Source organism: Lemur catta, chromosome 13 (assembly GCF_020740605.2).
Source record: "Lemur catta isolate mLemCat1 chromosome 13, mLemCat1.pri, whole genome shotgun sequence".
Lineage (NCBI taxonomy): Eukaryota > Metazoa > Chordata > Mammalia > Primates > Lemuridae > Lemur > Lemur catta.
The window spans coordinates 68,207,980-68,228,136 of NC_059140.1; the positions used below are offsets into that span (position 1 = coordinate 68,207,980).

Consider the following 20,157-nt stretch of genomic DNA (forward strand, 5'->3'; position numbering starts at 1 on the left):
GGCTTTGTTTTAGTCATCATATACACTCTTAAGTGATACCACTTGGTTTATAGGACTAGAGCGATTGGTATAACAAATTGTAATGTTTTGCCTAACACTGGTTTACACAGATAAAAATATATCCTCTGTAACACATTCGGCGCTAGCTACACAGCTTGAAAAATACGGCATACTATTCACAGTTCAGAAACTGAAATCTGCATACAGAATAACTGTTCAAATTAATCAGAAAAGCTTCATTCTACCATCACATACTATGGTCTGAATCAAGTATCTTAACCATTACATATTCTGGCTTCTCCAAAGCTGAAAACTAAAATAGCGAACGTGTGTGCATCCTTCCATCAGACTATATCAAAGGATTTACAGGAAATAGATCATTAAAATTAATCAAATCAGTAACTTAAAGCTATCATATAGAGAAAAAGGATTCCATCTTTTTCCTATAAAATGTGAGTAATCATTTTTAGGAAAATTTACCTGAAATTGTAGCATTTCCAGACGTCTGTCAGTGAATTCAAACAGAGCTAGTGTTGTCTTCATCATATGTAGTGAATTGACCATGAAGGTGGCCATGTCGGCTGTGCCTAAATTGCTGGCTGATACAGTGCACATCTGGAGAAGGGGATCCAAGACACACGATAAAACCTATAAATGAAAAATAAAATTGTTTATTTCCCAGTCATTGGTCCTGGGTTAATGACACTTCAAAATTAATGCCAAACTAACTGGAAGGGAGCCAACTTATAGAAGCACATGAGAAAAAGATTAAATGATATAATAATAATGTAGCTTAAAAGGTGGGCATCATTGAATCAATACTTTTTTTAAATTAAGAGAAATGATTTAGGCCGGGCGTGGTGGCTCATGCCTGTAATCCTAGCACTCTGGGAGGCCGAGGCGGGTGGACTGCTTGAGCTCAGGAGTTCGAGACCAGCCTGAGCAAGAGCGAGACCCCGTCTCTACTAAAAATAGAAAGAAATTATCTGGCCAACTAAAATATATATATAGAAAAAATCAGCCGGGCATGGTGGCGCACGCCTGTAGTCCCAGCTACTTGGGAGGCTGAGGCAGGAGGATCGCTTGAGCCCAGGAGTTTGAGGTTGCTGTGAGCTGGGCTGACGCCACGGCACTCACTCTAGCCCGGGCAACAAAGCAAGACTCTGTCTCAAAAAAAAAAAAAAGAGAAATGATTTAATAGTTGAAGGAAAATCAACAATAAGAAAGGTACTGTCAAAATACCTGGGTTAAAAAAATGCCAGAATGAGAAGAGAATGTACAATAGAAGGGCAATAAGTAGTCACTAAAAATGAATTGACAACATACCTGCACGAAATCAGCTTGACGAGCATCTAACGGTACAACTGAGGAATCATGAGATGCCAAAACCTCACGCAGCAGCATGAGTGTCTGATTTAGTGCAGAACTTGGTCCAAGATCAGGTGGTGGGAGTTCAACCTAAAATAAAGGATGGTTTATCTACTGCTTCTATTTTTCCACTAAGTCTTAATATATAAATGTCAATTCACAGTAAAACATGTAAAAGATATAAAGCATTGGCTGACGCATTAAATGTCTATAGTTTACCAATAGCTTATTTTGAACTATACTAATTAGCACAGAAAGTGACAGAAAAGTTCTTTGTCAGATTATGTTAAAATTAATGTCTCTCTGTACTCTAAAGTTTAAAAATTAATGAGTAAAGTTAGTGTTCATCTGAATTATAAAATCGTATTTTGATATGTATTTTAAATGGCCTATTGTTTTGGTTTTTTTAAGGCCGAGCCATAAAAAAAATGCACTCCATAGACCAGTGCTATCCCAATTACAACACAATTGAGAAACATTACCCATTCTCAGGCCCAAATCTTAGAAATCGTGGTTCAATATGCATAGGTGTGTAGGTTGGGAGTCCAGGAATTGATATTTCGACAACTACCCCAGGAGAGTCTTAGGAGCTACATGCTTGAAAATCACTTCACAGAAACAGTGTAACATTAAATAAGAGAAATTCTGGAGTTGAAAAGCACAATAACAGATATGAAAACTCACTATAGGTGTTTTACAGCAGATTTCAATGGGCAGAATAAATAGTGAACTTGAAGATAGGTCAATTAATTATACAGTGTGAGAAACAGAAAGAAAAAAGAACAAAAGAAAATGAACAGAGCTTCAGAGACCTGTGAGACACCATCAACAATATAAGAATAATGGGAATTCCAGAAGAAGAGAACAAAAGGGGCAGAAAATATATTTGAAGAAATAATGGCAGAGGACTTCCCAAATTTTATGAAAAACGTTAATCTAAACTTCCAAGAAGCTAACTGACCTCCAAGTAGGATAAACTCAGAAACCCACACTGAGACTCATCAAAATCAAACCATCAAAAGATAAAGACAAAGAGATAATCTTGAAAGCAGTAAGAAAGAAGCAACTCATTATTAACAAGGATTTTCAACAAGATCAACAGCTGATTTCTCACCAAAAAGCATGGAGACCAGAGGCATTGTATGACATATTCACAGGCTGAAAGAGACTGTCAGCCAAAAGAATTCCTTGTTCAGCAAAACTATTCTTCTAGAAAGGAGAAATCAAGACATTCCCAAATAAAGACAAAAATTCTTCACTAGCATACTTGTCCTACAAAAACTACTAAAGAGAATCAGACACAAGACAGTAACTCAGTTCACATGAAGAAATAAAGAACACTGGTAAGGGTTCCAATAAAGGTAAATATAAAAGAGAGTTTTAATGTAATTTACATATAACTCCTTTCCCTTCCCCACCTGATCTGTATGTCAACTGCCCAAGGCAATAATTATAAATCTGTATTAACAGGCATACAATGTAGAAAGATTTAATTTTAACAATAATAACATAAAGGAAGAGGAGAATGGAGTTATATATCTACAAAAATTTTGTATGCTATTCAGAGTAAGTTGGTATTAATCTTAACTAGATTGTTATAAATTCAGATGCTAATTGTAGTTCCTAGGGCACCAGTAAGAAAATATAACTAACCATATATCCCCCCACATATATGAAAATAAACAATAAAAGAATTAAACTGGTATACTAGAAAATATCTACTTAACGTTTAAAAAAATAAAGAGGAGAGAAACAAAAACCATTTAAGACATACAAAAAACAAAGAGCAAAATACAGACATAAACCCTACTCTATCCTCAACTGAATTAAGTGTTAATGGATTAAGCATGCTAATCAAAAGGCAGACTGGTAGAGGAATTAAAAATACATGATTGAACTAAATGCCGTCTTCATGAGACACATTTTAGACTTAAAGACAACAACAGGTTGACAGTAAAAAGATTTAAAATGATACACCTTGCAAACAATAACCAAAACAGAGCTAGACTAAATTAGCTATAATAATTAGCTATACTAACATGCTCATATACTAATATCAGACAAAATAGATTTTAAGACCAAAAACTATTACTAGAAATAATGGATCTCTTAAAATGAGAAAAGGGCCAATCCATCAAGAAAATATAACAATTACAAACATATATGGACCTAGCAACAAAGCCCCAAAATACATGAAGCCAAAAATGACAAAATGGAAGGAAAATATTTCTTGTGGTGAAGAAATATTTCTTTGAAGTTCCACAAATTCTTCAATTTTGTTTCCTTTTCTTCCATTAAGTTCAAATAAATGTGAACTGAAAAAAACCTCCAGCATATGATCTATTTTTACAAAAGCATTCTGCCATTCCTACTTAAGATGATATATAGAATATTGTTAAACTGATAACACTAATGGTTAACCAATGTTATTTCTAGATGGAGGGTTTTGTGTTTTGTTTCTTCTTTCATCTCTGTGCTCTTCTTCCTGGTTTAAATTTTTTATGAGTACATGCATAGCAATTTAAAAAAAATAATAGAGTGATCCCTGCCCCCTAAAAACTGAATGAGATGTACATACCACACTGTTAATAACAGTTAAGTCAGGGAGAAACAATGTAGATGAGTGTTATTTTCTTCTTTGTGTTTCCATTTGTTTTAAAATAAATATATATTTATTTAATAAAAATCAATGTATTCATAATTTTAAAAATTTAAATATAAAGGTATTACATATACATGCATGCATATATATAAGTAACATAAACTGAACAGAAAATATTCATATAAAAAGTTATTCAGTGTAATTTTTTTTTTTTTTTTTGAGACAGACTCTCACTCTGTTCCCCGGGCTAGAGTGCTGTAGCGTCAGCCTAGCTCACAGCAACCTCTGATTCCTGGGCTCAAGCAATCCTACTGCCTCAGCCTCCCAAGTAGCTGGGACTACCGGCATATGCCATCATGCCTGGCTAATTTTTTCTATATATTTTTAGTTGTCCATCTAATTTCTTTCCATTTTTTTAGTAGAGACAGGATCTTGCTCTTGCTCAGGCTGGTCTCGAACTCCTGAACTCAAACAATCTGCCCGCCTTGGCCTCTCAGAGTGCTAGGATTACAGGCGTGAGCCACTGCACCCGGCCCAATTCAGTGTAATTTTTAGCTTAGTACAAATCTTATTAAGATTTTCTAGCAATATAACAGCTATCATATGTAAGCAGGCAGGCACAGAAACCAGAGCAAATGTGTGTATCTTAATTTCCCAATACCTTTCATAAACAGAAAAAAGTAATCTAACAAATCCTCCAGGAAACCTTGATAAGGAGTACAACTCTAGTAGAACTACACACACGGCAGGATTAAGATCCTAAATGTTTAATTTTCTAAGTTGTAAACTATGGTATATAGTATCTTTTGGAAGCAAAAAAAAAACTTTCAAAAATTCACACAAGAGATTGTCAATTGTCAAACAAAAAAAAAAAGACCAATGACTGAAATCTTATGTACCAATGAAAGAAAGCTGAAAGGAAATTTCTTTTTTATCCCCTTGAATTAAGGGTTTTTTTTTTGTTTGTTTGTTTGTTTTTTAAATAGGGTCTCATTACTCTGTTGCCCAGGCAGGAATGCAGTGGCACAATCACAGCTCACTGCAACCTCCAACTCTCGGGCTTAGCCTCCCAACAAGCTAGGACTATAGACACACACCAGCACGTTTAGCTAATTTTTAAAATTTCTTTGTAGAGATGGAGGTCTCACTATTTTGCCCAGGCTGGTCTTGAACTCCTTGCCTCAAGTGATACTCCTACCTGGGCCTCCCAAAGTGCTGAAACTAAGGTCTTTAAAAGCTGTGCAAATTTAAAGCGAAAGTCACACCTTGCCATAGTTAGAGCCAATGACACAAGTGAGTGTTACTCGAACTCATGTCATTTAACAAACTGCCATTTTATGAGGTGCTTTTACACACTTATCAGCAACAGGTCAGAACCACACTTCCAAAGGAAAGTGAAAATTATGGCAATTTATCAGATAAACAAGATTTATGACTGTACAATTCTATAGTAGAATAACAAAAAGAAAATCTCTTTGGAGAAATATCTCAGTAATAACCTTCTGCCACTTCAATTTAATTTCATTAGGTAAAATTCATTTCAAAAGGTTAAACTTTATAAGAGAAAAATCTATCTCTATTTCTTTTGAAGTCCCTCCAAAGCATTCATGCACTTACTCTAGACTGATCATAAGCTCCTTGAGGGAAGAGATCCCCTTTACTATGTCTTTTGATATGGCTGTGGAGCCCGAACACTAGAATTAAGTGGGCTTTGTGATTTAGACAAACTATTAATATAACAACTAGTAGCAACCACTGAAAAACAAAACGAACCTTATGAACTTCGTGTAAAACAATAATCACAATACAGAAATCCCTATAAGCTTTAAGTTGTGTAGCAAATCCCAATTTGTTCATGTTGCACTTCCCTGGAAACCAGTCAGCATTTCATTTAATTAATGAAAAATGTTGACTCCAGTTACTTATATTTATGTCCCTACAGGACAGTTATAACATAAACATATACACATATAACTATATAGTACTTTTAATACATTATTTGGAAATACCAATGGGTTAAACAGCAAATCATTTCTTAATAAGTCACTGTATAATAAAAATATTCCAACATGTGAATTATGACAAAATTTCTACCACAATGAAGTGGGAAAGGATTGTCTTTACAATAAATGGTGCTACACCAAGTGCATATCCATATGAAAATCAAAACTTAAGCTTGACCCCTACTTCATACCATACTCAAAAATTAATTTCAGATGATCAAAGGCCTACATGTGGAAGCAAAAATAATCAGAATTCTTAGAAGAAATTATAGAAGAATATCCTCATGATGATTTTGGGATAGGCAAAGATTTCTTAACACACTGACTGCCAAACTAGAAAAAAAAGTTTTCCTCAGGGTCACAGTGTTTTATTGTGAAGATAGAATAAAAAATTTGAAAACAAAACGATCCTTTCTAATTTAATGAAAAATTTATTTTTTATTGTTTTCTGTGCATGAGTCATATATAATTAAATTGTCAATATTAATTGTAACAATAAAACATCAACAAGTAGGAATATTCATGAACCAACTGAAGGGTTTTGCCAAGCCAAGGGGGCCACCCATCACATAATACGTATGCTACAGCATGGCAGCATGAGTTTCCTGTGTACCATGTGGCTCCCAAGGTAAACAGACATGCGAGTTACATATGCTTCACAAGACCCTAGGCTCAAAACTAGCATGAGTTAAATACAACTCACATGGCAGTTAATGTGTTAAATAGTACACAAAATGAAATAATATAAAAGATTAGTTTACAGGACTAAATTAAGAATTTCTGTTGATCAAAATAGACTATTAAGGGAGTGAAACGACAGTCCAAAAACTGGTTCAAAAACAAATGAAATACCACTACACACCTTCCACAATGGCAAAAATTAAAAAGAATACCAACACCATGTACTAGAGAGAATGTGGAGCAACTGAAACTCCCACACATTTCTGGTGGCGTAGACTAGTAGAATCACTTTGGGAAAATGCTTAGCTACCGCTAAAACTAAAACTAATCAATTTTATTATCATTCAGATATTCTATTTCTGGGTATACACACAACAGAGAAAAAACTTATATCCAAGTAAAGGAAAGTGCAAGAATATTCATAGTAGCTTTATTTATAATATCCAAGAACTGGAAACAACCCAAATGTCCATCAGTAATAAAATGGGTAAATAAATTGTGTGTGTATATTTTTATATATGTATATATGAAGGAATTACTACGCAACAATTAAAAAATGAACTACTCAACTTACAACATGAATGAATCTTACAGATATAACGTTAAATGAAAGACGTCAGAGCCTCAAAACAGAGCACACACTCTATGAGTCTATTTATGTGAAGTTTAAACAGCAGGAAAAACAGGAGACAGCAGTCAAATTGTGGTTTACCTTGAGTGGGGGTACTGACTTAAGAAGGGAAAGAGGATGCCTTCTGAGGTGCCGGAAATGTTATTTGATCTTTATATTATTGTAAATATTGAGAATCAACATTTTAAGACATATTTCATAATTATGTACATTTTCCAAATGACAAAGTTAAACTATAAAGAAAAATTTCACATATAAAAGTATTTAGGTTACTGAAAACATATTTCATACATTAAAATCTCTTTTTTTTAAAACGTGTAGTGCTATACACAGTCTTCATTTTTCCTGTGACTGCTTACTTTTTACCCCTTTAGTAGTATGGGTGCTCTGACTTTACTAGAGGAAATTAAAAAGTTGTACCATAAAAATTCCAAAAGCTGTTTCTATGACTTCATTCCACTGCCAACTTTAGTTTTATTCTTTCAATTATCTTCCACTTAAGGTATTACAATCTTCTGTACCGTAGCTTCTTAGAAGCCTTTCAAAAAATAAAAACAAAAACAAACCAACCAAAAAAAATCTCATATTTTTAAGCTAATTTCCTCATTCTATATATAGACTCCTTTTGCTCTACCTAAATACATATGTTCCAGTAATTGACAATAAGTGGAAATTAAAGTTTTTAAGTCAATAAAATTATCCAAGATAAATTTAAGAATACAAATAACATTAGTTTAAAACAATTTTAAGTTATAATTTATTTTACATGCTTTTATTTTTAAAAATAAATTTTAAGTATTTTAGCTGAAAAATATTTTTTTGTTTATTTATCCTAGCAGAACAATCTGTAAAGAATAATGTTAAACTCAAACTATTCAACTAGAACAGCACTGCTCAATCTTTAATGACTATCCTGGGAATCCTGTTAAAATACATATTCTGATTCAGTAGGTCTGGAATGGGGACTGAAAAATTTGCATGTCTAATAAATTCCCAGGTGATGCCCAAGCTGCTTATCTACATACTATACTTTGATTAGTAAAAAAAATTCTAAACAGTAACCACATTCTATTAATAGAATTTAAATTACAATTTCATGTAAAGAATTATTTAGGGTTATTTTTCTAAGAGGACTAAGCAAATCAATCCTGACTACTATTAATTTGATATGGGTTTCATTTATGACAGATTATATCCTTTTAAATTAGAATTGTGCTATTACTATAGAACATGTCTATCCTAAATTGATATAGCATTGTGTCTTTTGCAGTATAGATACATATTCTCTTTAAACTTCACTAGGTTTGCAGTTAGAATGTTTCCTAAGAGCCTGATAAAAAGGGAGTATGCATACTTGAATACTCAAGTGCTTCAAATTGCTTTGTTAGGAAAAAGGTACATTTTTCAATAAAATTATGTCCTTGAATTTTCTTTTTTCATACTAGCTAAAGAATTAGCTACCAAATACATCTCTTTAAAAGTACAAAAGCAATCATATTAAAAAAGTCCCTCTCTGGCTATATCATTATTTTAAAAGCTATTCTTCCTAACAATTTATTATCCACTTAAATTCTTTATTAACAAAAATTTCCACTTGGGTGCTTTTCTAATGAAGAACATTCTGCAATAAGTGTTGTTTTCTTCATAAGGCTAGAATCTTTTTAGGGGAAGTGAAATGGCTTTCAAGAAGTAGAATAAGGGAAAGGTACAATTAATATAAAATATGGAACACTAAAATTTGATGAAAGGAAAACATTCTGGAAAAAACTAGAAATGGTTGTAGATATAAATAACATATAAATTGTAAAGAGTATCATAATCTTAATTTAATGTTAAAATATCTCTAAATGTGGCCCAATTCATATATGAGAAAAACATTCAGGGTACACATATTTATAATAACAACAAAAACAATAATGATGATCGGAATCCATTCACTGCTATAAACTCACAGAAGATGCAGTATTGGTTGGTATTTAATATATTCAAATTAAAATTACTTTCTTCCCTGTTTTTACCCTATTCTGTTTCAGGTTTTAACTGGAAGAAGTCATCCTTAAAAGTTGCCTTTTATTATTCATTACAGATGACCCTTGAAAACATGGGTTTGAATCACGCAGGTCCATTTATACATGGATTTTCTTCCACCTCTGCCACCCTGAGACAGCAAGACCAACCCCTCCTCTCCCTCCGCCTACTCAATATGAAGATGACAAAGATGAAGACCTTTATGATGATCTGCTTCCACTTAATGAATAGTAAATATATTCTCTCCCTTATGAATTTTTAATTAAATTTTTCTCTAGTTTACTTTATTGTAAGAATATAGCAAATAATAAATATAACACACAAAATACGTTATTCTGGTCAATAGTAGGCTATTAGAAGTTAAGTTTTGAGGGAGTCAAAAGTTATATAAGGATTTCGAGTGTGGGGGTCAGCATCTCTAACCCTCACGTTGTTCAAGGGTCAACTATATATTTTCCTATTTTTTTGAAACTTTCATTTTAACTTTTACATGAGTAATAAAACTTATAGAAATTCAGTATTTTGGGGGAAAATAAAACAAAATAAATGGATAATCACTTGGGAAATAAGATCCTGACTAAACTTCAAGTAGATTAAAAATCTGATAGAAAAGCGAAACCACAGAAACATCTAAGAACATACATATAAATGAATTTAATACATAATTCATCATTTCCCCTATAATAGATACTAACTTTATCATATATTAAACTCTAAATGTATTTTCTTGTTAAACTTTAGATTGTACTATGCAAAAATTAAACACTGATGTGTCAGAAAATACTATAGGAAATTTCAAAGGCAAATGATGACTTGCAGACAATGTGATATATATGACAGAGTTAATATTCTTAATGTATAAAGTATATCAGAAATTAACAAGACAGTGCAGTAGGAAAATGGCAAAAGATTTGAATAAGCAATTCACAAACAGCCAATAAATGTATCTAAAAGATGTTCATTCTCACTAGAATCACAGAAATCAAATAAGAAAAACAGTAATATCACTTTTTGTTCATCATACTGGCAAAGATTTTTTTAAACGCTCATTGTCCAGTTTTAGCAAGGGTGGTACTTTTCTGGTAGCAAGTAGTATGGTAGATTTGAGGAAAAGAGGTAAGTAAGGTAAATGTGAGTGGTGGCCTAAGGACATGCAGCATTTGCTGGACATCATGGAGGGCTTTGCTGATGTTGGACACGATGAATTTTAGTAGCTCCAGTCTGCACGGTCATGTCATTTTAGCAGTGCTCAGCAGTCATAGTACACATAGGAGAAATTGAAAATTGAATTAATCTAAGGTGGCTTTGCAAAGTGAGTCTGGTAAGATGACAAAGGTGCAAACAATTTAAAGGTAATGGCAAAATAGTGATGGAATACAGGCTGACAGAAAATGAACTGAACCAGTCATTCACGTAACTAGTATTTATTGAGCTCTCCGTGAGCTGGCATGTAAGAAAATTAATTATGTTTGTATATTGATCGTTTCACCAACTACCTTACTAAAATTCATTTTCTGGCTCTATAGCTTTTCAGTTGATTCTCCTGGGTTTTCAAAGTAGATAATTATAGCATCCATAAATAATCTAATGTCTCCTTCTTTGAAATATTTAAATCTCATTTCTTCATCTGGCCTTTCTACCATGGATATTATTTAAACGTATTGGCAAGCACTCTTGTTCTTCCCTTAAATAGGAATATACCACTAGTGCTTCTATGTTAATTATGATGTTGGCTGTTAAGTTTTATTTATCCTTATATGGTTAAATAATAGGTATTCTTCACTTACTTAATTACTGAGATTTTCCTGCAACAACTTGGTCAGATATCCAAATCTAAATTTTAATATATTTCCTAACACTGAAACATTCTTGTATTCATGTATTGCTAAACCATACTTAGTTTTAATATATTGCTAGATTTGACTTGATGGTACATTTTTTAAAATTTAAAAAAGTGACTGATTTGTGGTTTTCACTATTGCACTATCTTTAAAAAGTTTTTATGTCATCTTTAAAAAGTTTTTATGTCAGTGTTATACCACCTAAAAGGAACTGGGAAGATTTCCGTATTTTTCTGTATTCTGGAGAATTATCTGTTCTTTGTAGGTATGAATGAAGCTCTATATACAACCAGAACTAAGACCTAGCAACAAGTTCCTTAATAACTTTTCTTCCCTCTCTAGGTATGTTCAACTTTCCACTTCTTTTTGACTCATTTTTTATTAATTTACATCACTTTAAAAATCATTCTTCCTTCTCAGATGTTCAAATTTTAGCACAAAATGCATATGATATTCTCTAAATTTTAATTTTCATCTGTGGATTGCCTCTAATTTCTTATGCTATAATTTAAAATTTTTTTTCTTGATTACACTTGCTAGAAGTTTGTCAATTTTGTTAATCTTTTCAGCAAATAATCAATTCTTTTTTTGTTTTCTAATTTATCATAGAAATTTAATTCCATCCTTCCTATTTATCATAGTTTATTTTATTTTTCACTTTCAAATGTCTTAATATCAATGCCTAATACATTTCACTTCCAGTCCTGAGTTCCAAAAGTTTTCCAATTGGTAGGGCTTTGGGCAAATGGTTATCCATGTGCTTTCCCACATACTGCAATCTGACTCCTGTCCTCACCACAGGACTAAAATTATTCAATAAGGTTATCAATCATCTACTCATTGCCAAAGATAACAAACCTGCTACTAGAAGTCTTTGTGCAGCATCTGTCATTATTAACTATGCCCTCCCTCTTGAAACTCTATCCTCTTGGCTCTTCTGGTAGAGCCCTCTCCTCATTTTTCTCCTGCCTCTTTGGCCATCTTCTCTCAGCATCATACTGTTGACTTGTTTTCTTCTCTTAAATGTTCAGTGTTTCCTAAGACTGTATGACCCAGTAGTTCTACTCCTAAAAAAAAAAAATGATTCCTAGTGACCTTATCTAAACCCATGGATTCCAGTATCTCTTACATGCAAAACTCGGTTAATCCACATGTATAGCTCCCAACTAGATTAGACCAATTCCAGATATCCCATAGGTACCTCAAACTCAACTTATCTAACTTAGAAAATATCATCATCTTTATTTCCCAAATTATACCCTCTTTCTGTACTCTAGGTATTTGTGATTAGTCTATGAATTATTCTAGACGACTCCTTCCATCCACATTTAACTAGTCATCAAATTTTGAAGATTTTTATCTTTACCCCTGATAAAGCTGTCCCTTCATAGCTATTCCTAGAGTCTTCCCCTTAGATCATGTATTTTCATAAAAACAACCTCAATACTCCCTTAATTTTCCTGTCTTCAATCTGGCCTCCCCTCTTTTAACACATACCACTTTCCAAGTGATTTTTTTAATAAATGAAAAATGTGTTTATCGGTGACTCATAGCCTATGTTCTAACATATTCTATTTGTTTCTTCTACTTAGGATGACCTCTGTCCACCCGCTTCTTCATCTATCTACACTGCACACATCCTTCACAGTTCAACTCTATTATCTCCCTCTGTGGATAGCTTCCTCTCTGTACAGGACTGTATGTAGTAGATTACTAAATATACTCCTTCTTTGGTGGTAGCATACCACCCTAGGTACGTATCTTTCTTAAAACATGTGATTATATAGTAATAACTATTTATTTGACCATTTTCCACTAAAGGAGAAGCAACCTGAGGCCAACAGACCTTTCATCCCTGTACTCTCATCAGCTAGCACATATTTGTTCATGCTCAATGTTTGTATCATGCATGAATGATTTTATAAGAATTCTGTTTCAGTAAGAACTCACATACACAAACATAAACAGAACTACTAGTAAACTTCTGGTGCAAACTGAAATACACAAAGCCAGAAAAATATTAGACAGATACTCTAGCTCCACAAATTCACGTTGCTTTTCCAGAAGAATTTGAGTCATGCATAGGGTCAGGAAGTAAACTCCTATAAAAGCTTCTCTGAGCTTAGGAAAGTGAAGATGGCCCAGTTACTGAGGATTGAATTGCTACTGACTATTTTATACTATATTACAAAACCTATGCCTAATATATGCCTAATATAGCTAGCCTATTAGATGAAGTAGTACAATAACAAAGCCAGCATAGTGTTTATGACACATTCTTGAAAAACTAGTGTCCTTAATAATGAAACAAAAATAAAGAAGTGTGTGATCATTGTAAACCCATTCCTTAAAGTTCTGCCACAATACACTGCTCAATTTAAAATATTAGATCTTCTAGGACCCTTTCAAGTTTTTGTTGTTTTTTGTGGGATGATTTTCTTGTTTGTTTTATAAATATACAGTATATAACTCAGAAGAGCATAAACTTCATAAGGACAAAGCTATAACAACGGGGGTAAAAACATAAGCTTTTTGGAAAAACCTTTTGTAAGAGTTCCAGTTTTCTAATCTGTATGTTATCTTACCCCTAAATATAGTAAGTCTGCTTTAGTTATACACTTTTGGTTACAGAAAAATAATAGTGAAATTAGGGCTTGAGATTCTATCTCCCATTATGACTCAGTGTTATACTGTTTCAGGAGTACACATTATACACTTAGGTCCAGTAAGTCATCTCTAAATGCAGTTTGTTGTTCATAGGAAGAGCTCAAAAAAACACAGTATGTAATGGGAAAAAAATCATCAACCAATGTAAAAACATTAAAACAATACCTTTAAATGTGAAAGATTTCCATTCACATAGTTTAAGAATTATATTTTTCAAACATACCTTGTCCATTAATTTACTTGTATGAAGACTCAAGCTATTGAAGAATATTTTTTTGCTTAGCAAATGCATTTCTTCAATGGTAGTCAATAATGTAGTTGCACTATTTCCAACGATGCCACTAAAAGCAAAGAATATTTCAGGTTGCAAAAAATAGAAGCTGAAAACAATTCAATTCTTTAACTGAGTATAATGCTTTAAGAAGATCTAGATTTAAATAAATATTTTTATGTAGAATACAACTTGTGAATTAAAAATAATTACTCTAGTTTTATATAAAATGTCAGAATTTTTTCTTTTCAGTTAGGTAATTAAAAAATGTTTTTAATATTTTACAATCTCTTTTAGCAAAACTGTGGGTTAGAACAGACATTTGTAATATGTAAACCCATATCTCTATTTTTCCTTTATTATAGTGAAAGTATGTCTTGCTTATCTTATCTAAGAAGGTCTAATTTTAAGAAAAGCATTCCATCAATAGCTCTACTGCTAAAATATTTAAATTGCATAATTACTGAGTTCTTTTAGTTATAACTATAGCAACAACACACCTATAAATTATAAAGTTTCTCAATTTTTATACAGCTGCCTAACTAGCAGTATAGAGTAATTATGAAATGTCTAATATAATATTTTAAAATTATTGATTCCATTAGCACATTCCATAATCCTCAATTTGCTATTACTATACAAGGCTATTTCTTAGACCCCCTTCAAAAGGGTTTGCCATTTTTGCTAAGATCTAAGACAAGTATGTATATAAAACAATTTCTAATTTTATTCTCCTAATTCATACACTGCATGTGATTTTCAAATTTTTTTAGGGGAAAAGTTTTTGTGGATGTAATCCAGCAAGAAATCATAATTTCTAAAGGCACAATAACACCTTACTATGCTTTAAAAAATTTAGATTGCTGAAGACAAATATAATGGTATCAATACTGACAGTGAGTTAAAAATACAGCAAATTTACTTGAAAATGATATACCACCTATGATATATTATCAAACCAAATACTACTACTATATATTTCAGTTCCTTCTTAAACTAAAATAAACTGGATGATTCTCATGTAGTTCGTGGAAACAAAGTAAATCATCAGTAAAAAAAATGAATAAAGCAAACAGTAAAATATAAGCAAATTACTTAACAGGTAGCCATAATACTTGTATTGAAAAGCAACAAAAGTATTTCAGTTACAAATATTATAAGCCAAACATCAAAATAAATTTGAAGGAATTCCTACACAAGCTTTTGCCTGCAATAAAAAAGCATTCCTCTGAAGTATACATCAAGCAACAGTATAAGTAAATTAATGCAAATAGAAACTGATAATTTAATAAAATTGGAGAGATGTCAAGACACATTTACATTAATTTTTTAAAATCTGGAGTTATCATCTATACTTTGCAGTTCCTTATGTCTAGAATTTACTAATATTTATTCACTAGGTTTCAGTAAGTGGCCCAGATACTTGCAGATACTCCTTTTGATATTTCATTCCATAGTTCTACCTAACATGCTTATACTCCTATTACTTGATTTTTCAGCTTTAGGTATTATATACAAATTCCCTGATACAAAAGATGAGAGTTAAACTCTCTTACACAATTCTCCTTCCCTACCACAATACACCCAAACCACCTTCTCCAGGCTTCATGACATAGTTATGATCACAGGGTTCTGGTAAATAACCATGCAATGTTAACCATTCAATGTTTACCATCACAATCATGTAAATACTATTCAGAGGTGACCAAAGAATCAGGGACATCTAAAACAAGGGAATGGGCAGGCTGGTAAAGAGAAGAACTCCCGTGTGACAGCCCCACAGCACACAGTAGGCCTGGAGAGCAACCCATCTAGATTGGAGGAAAATGAAGGCTTTGAGAAAAATATCAGAAGGGGGCTGGAGAGAGAAAATTACTTGAGGTGTTTGGCTATATGGTGAGACAATGCACTTAATGGCCTGGATCTGAAATAGTGATAAGGGCATAAGAAAGTAAGCAAGTACAAAAACAAGCAATTATTAACTCCAGGGAGAAAAGTTTTACAGGAAAGGATATGTAATCCAAGTTGCTCAATTTCCTGTTTCCTGAATTCCATTCCCTTTTTTTTGGTGGGGGTGGGAGGAATTTTAATCTATAGGAGGTACATTTTCTGAGATCTTGCATGGTTCTTGTTTTTTCCCCCAATTTCACTGGCTATTCCTTCCCAGTTTTGTCGTTGACTCTTTTTCCTTGTCTTGACCTCTAAATATTGGAGTTCCCCAGAACTCAGTCCTAGGTCCTATTCTTTATCTACACTTACTCCTTCAGTGATCTTACGTACTCCCATTGTTTTGAATATCACTTATATGCTGAAAACTACCAAATACATAGTTGTAGCTCTGATTCCTCTCCGTATTATCTGCTCACTCAAAATATCCTTCTGTATGTTCACAGATACATCAAGTCTGACATAGCCAAAACAGAATTGAACTCTTCACCACCCACCAGCCCCACCAATGTGTTCCTCGCCAGCATTCTCCATCTCAGCAAACAATACCATTCACCCAGCTGTTAAAACCAAAAGCCAAAAATTCATCCTTGACTCCTCACATCTCACTCCATTTAGTCCATTTTTATGTTCTATTGGCTATAACACAAATTATCTCCAGAATCAACTATTCTTCATCACCTGCAAGACTATCACCCTAGTCTAACTCATCATCTCTACTTTTCTGATTTCATCTCCCTCTACTCCTTTGAACGCACTACCCTACAACCACAGGTCTTCCTTCTGGTTCTCCAAAACGCAAGCTTTTCGTAGCTTCGGGACCAGAGTATATCTCTGCCTAGGACACCCTTCTCCAAGATCCTTTCATGCCCAACTCCTTCATGTTATTCAGGTCTCTGTTCAAGTGTCACCTCTACCGAAAGACCTTCAAACATAATCACACATATCCCTACTCAACACATGGCCACTCCCTAGACTATTTCCTTTCTCTTTAGTCCCTTCACTATCTAAAATTATTATTTGATACTTGCTTAATTGTCTCCTCTATTGGAATGTAAGTTTAAGCTCTGTTTTGTTCATTGCTGTTTCTTTAGCACCTAGAAGAGTAACAGGGATATACTCAACTTTTTAATTGACTAAATGCAGAAATGCATGAAAAAGTAGAAAAAGTACATGTAAAAAATGTATCAAAAGATTTTAACTGTCATGCTTAATATTATCATCTTCAAAGACATTAAAGTTATAATTCTCAGAGCCTAAAAAACCTATTATCTTCAGAATCCAAATTATTTTATTTCTATCATTTTCTATATTTCTACTGTTTCCAGCATTAGAAACTGAGTTATTAGTATCTTTAATAATAAATTTAAAGATCATGAACATTATCATCATGGACATTACTAAACAATTTAGAAAATTACTTTACTAGCATGTTTTTATATCACAGCATTTGCTACATCTAGCTGCTTTCAGCCGCCCTTGTATTTTCTAAGTATGTATCATTATCTTATTTTAGGAAGACTATAACATCACAATTGAAACTAATTTATTGCTTTTAAGTCATGAGGAATAATAAGTTTATATCTAAAATGTTAGGGGACTAATCCAAATCTATCTCTGATCAGTTTCGTAGCCTATGGTTTCTTAGTTTTGTTTGAAAATCTACCAATAAGATGTGAAACCCATTTTCTTAGCTGTGAGTTTTGGGTGGCTACTCTCAGTCACTAAGGGGTAGGTGATAACCTTACCACACTCTTTTTTGGTGCTCTGTGAATTAGCAATTCCTGAACCTATCCTGGATCTGGACTTTAACAGCTGGACTTCTGTTCTTGATACCAGCATGCTGGATAACAAGTAATTTTAAAATAATTTTTAAATGGAAAATATGGAAACTATCAAAAATATCGCTTGGAAGGACATTGTTTTAACAGAACTATACATATAACATAGTCTTACAGTGATGGTTATAATACAGCTCAAGTGTGTACCACTAACAGCTATATGCAAAGCAAAAATGAATGCAAATTTTGTAGTCAAAGATCACATTTTAGATAAGACAAGTGAGGTTCCTAATCTGATAAACTACTTTTATATAAAGAAGGTAAAGCTATGGTTCTATTTTATCACTTACAGTAAACTAAATGTTAAAGAAGAATTTAAGTTATTTACATCCAGAATAGGATATTTCACTCATTATGCCCTATTGTGAATATAACACGTAGTTGCCATAGATCTCTTTTACTAATGCAGGAAGACTTAAGGTATAGCATGTGTAACATGCATATAATGATTCACACAGTGTAGAGGGTCTACTAGTTATACTTAGTCTCTATGTAGTGTTTATTTAGCATACACAGTGAAAACAAACCAAAAATATCTTACACTTCTCTTTAACTGAAAAAGAATATCACAATGGATTTAACAAGCACATTTCACCATTCCACTTACCTGATTGTATGGTGGTAAAATTTGAGGAGATTAGAAATTTTATATAATAAAACTGCTCCAGGTTCAGCAACTATTACTTGTTCAATTCGAACCTATTAAAACATGCAAGAAGAAATTAAGCATTTCTTAAAAGTATAACTTTTATTCATTAATGACGTGGTATAAACAACATAAAAATTAATGATACAATTTTATTATTGCAGAGATCACAAAAGGCCTTCTAAGTGAAGAATTTCTGAGAATAAAGTCAAAGGGGTCGGTGAAGTAACAAACACTTAAACACAGATATACTCTACAAAAATATGATCCATTATTCGTAGCATTTAGCTCAAGGCACTTATTATCAGAAATATCAATACAATAATATCATTTTGAGGTTTATCACCACTATATAATATCATTTCCTTCAATATTAAATCACAAAAGCAACTGCTACATCCCTAAAAGCACATTATCGATGAAAACATATTGCCAAATATTCAGAAAAAATGAAAGAATTCTTGTCTTTAAACTGATATATTAATACCAAGTTTCTATTGGTATATTAATACCAAAGTTTCTATTTGTCTATTAATCAAAGAATAGGAAAGCAGACAAGTCTTAAATTAGCACCAACACATTTGCCTAATTATGAATATTAGACTACCAGGGAAAAATCAGATCTATTAACAGTTCAAGATTAACTTGATCTGCCTCAAGATTACCCAACACAAACCTTTTCTAATTAAATTTAATCCCTCACTGATCTTTCTTACATTATATACCCTCAGTAATGAATACAATCTAAAGGACACTGATATATGCTTACTTATATAACACAAATTGTATTATGTCTGCCTTTAAGCTACTGCTTACATTGTATTAAGCATGTTCTTGCTTTCCTAACTAATGTTTTTCTAAGCACAAATACATTATAGACATTGTATTTTCTGCTTCTTTTACATCTCTGCATCATCTGGTAGAACAGTACACACACAACAGATGTTTAATAAATGCTTTTGGAAGTTGAACTTTCTCTGTACTTAGATTTTGGCATATGTCATAACGCCAACAAATGTGATTTGCTAAAATGAGATTTTATAAATGTATGTATATCAGCATACAAAAACTTCTTATATTATACAAATTAACTTACATTGACATTAATATGTTTATGAAACTGATTTATCTTTTGGCACAACACAATAGGCTAACTACCACAATACCACAGACTCTGAATGGCATCTGAATTTAAAAATCGTAATTTTCATATGACAATTTATTTTTAGACCAAGACCTCAACAGTAATTTAAATTATATATCAATAAATGTGATACTTTATGAATTTTAATATAATTATTAGAGCAAAATATAAAAGATGCTAATTGTAGACAGACAGCTCTTCCCTAGCAGATTTATAACACCATCTCCGCTATCTGGCAACGTGTCTACGAGAATTTTGAGGCATCAAGAAAATACTCTTCGTTCTAACCCCCTTAAGAAAGAAGAAAGGAGGGAAAGAAGGAAAGGAAAAGAAAAGAGGGAATGGAGGGCAGAAGAAGGATAAAAACAAAACCAACTCCCATCCCTCTCCACACATACACAAAGGTTTTGAGGGAAAGTGGCATCCTTTCAGCTACAATACAGAATACAACAGAGAAAGCCACAAAATCAGGAGATTCACAAATGAT

The 20,157-nt window shown here is 32.7% G+C and overlaps 1 protein-coding gene across 2 annotated transcripts in view; it reads right to left on the reverse strand.

The window, feature by feature from the left end:
* COG6 (component of oligomeric golgi complex 6) overlaps positions 1 to 20,157 on the reverse strand; it is a 58,240-nt gene that overhangs the window by 14,315 nt on the left and 23,768 nt on the right. For both annotated transcript variants that reach the window (XM_045567214.1, XM_045567213.1), the window contains exons 12-15: positions 18,488 to 18,579; positions 14,045 to 14,162; positions 1,327 to 1,458; positions 481 to 648 (exon numbers count right to left, since the gene is read on the reverse strand). In XM_045567214.1, the coding sequence (XP_045423170.1) occupies positions 481 to 648; positions 1,327 to 1,458; positions 14,045 to 14,162; positions 18,488 to 18,579 (510 nt within the window). The remainder of the gene's footprint in view (positions 1 to 480; positions 649 to 1,326; positions 1,459 to 14,044; positions 14,163 to 18,487; positions 18,580 to 20,157) is intronic.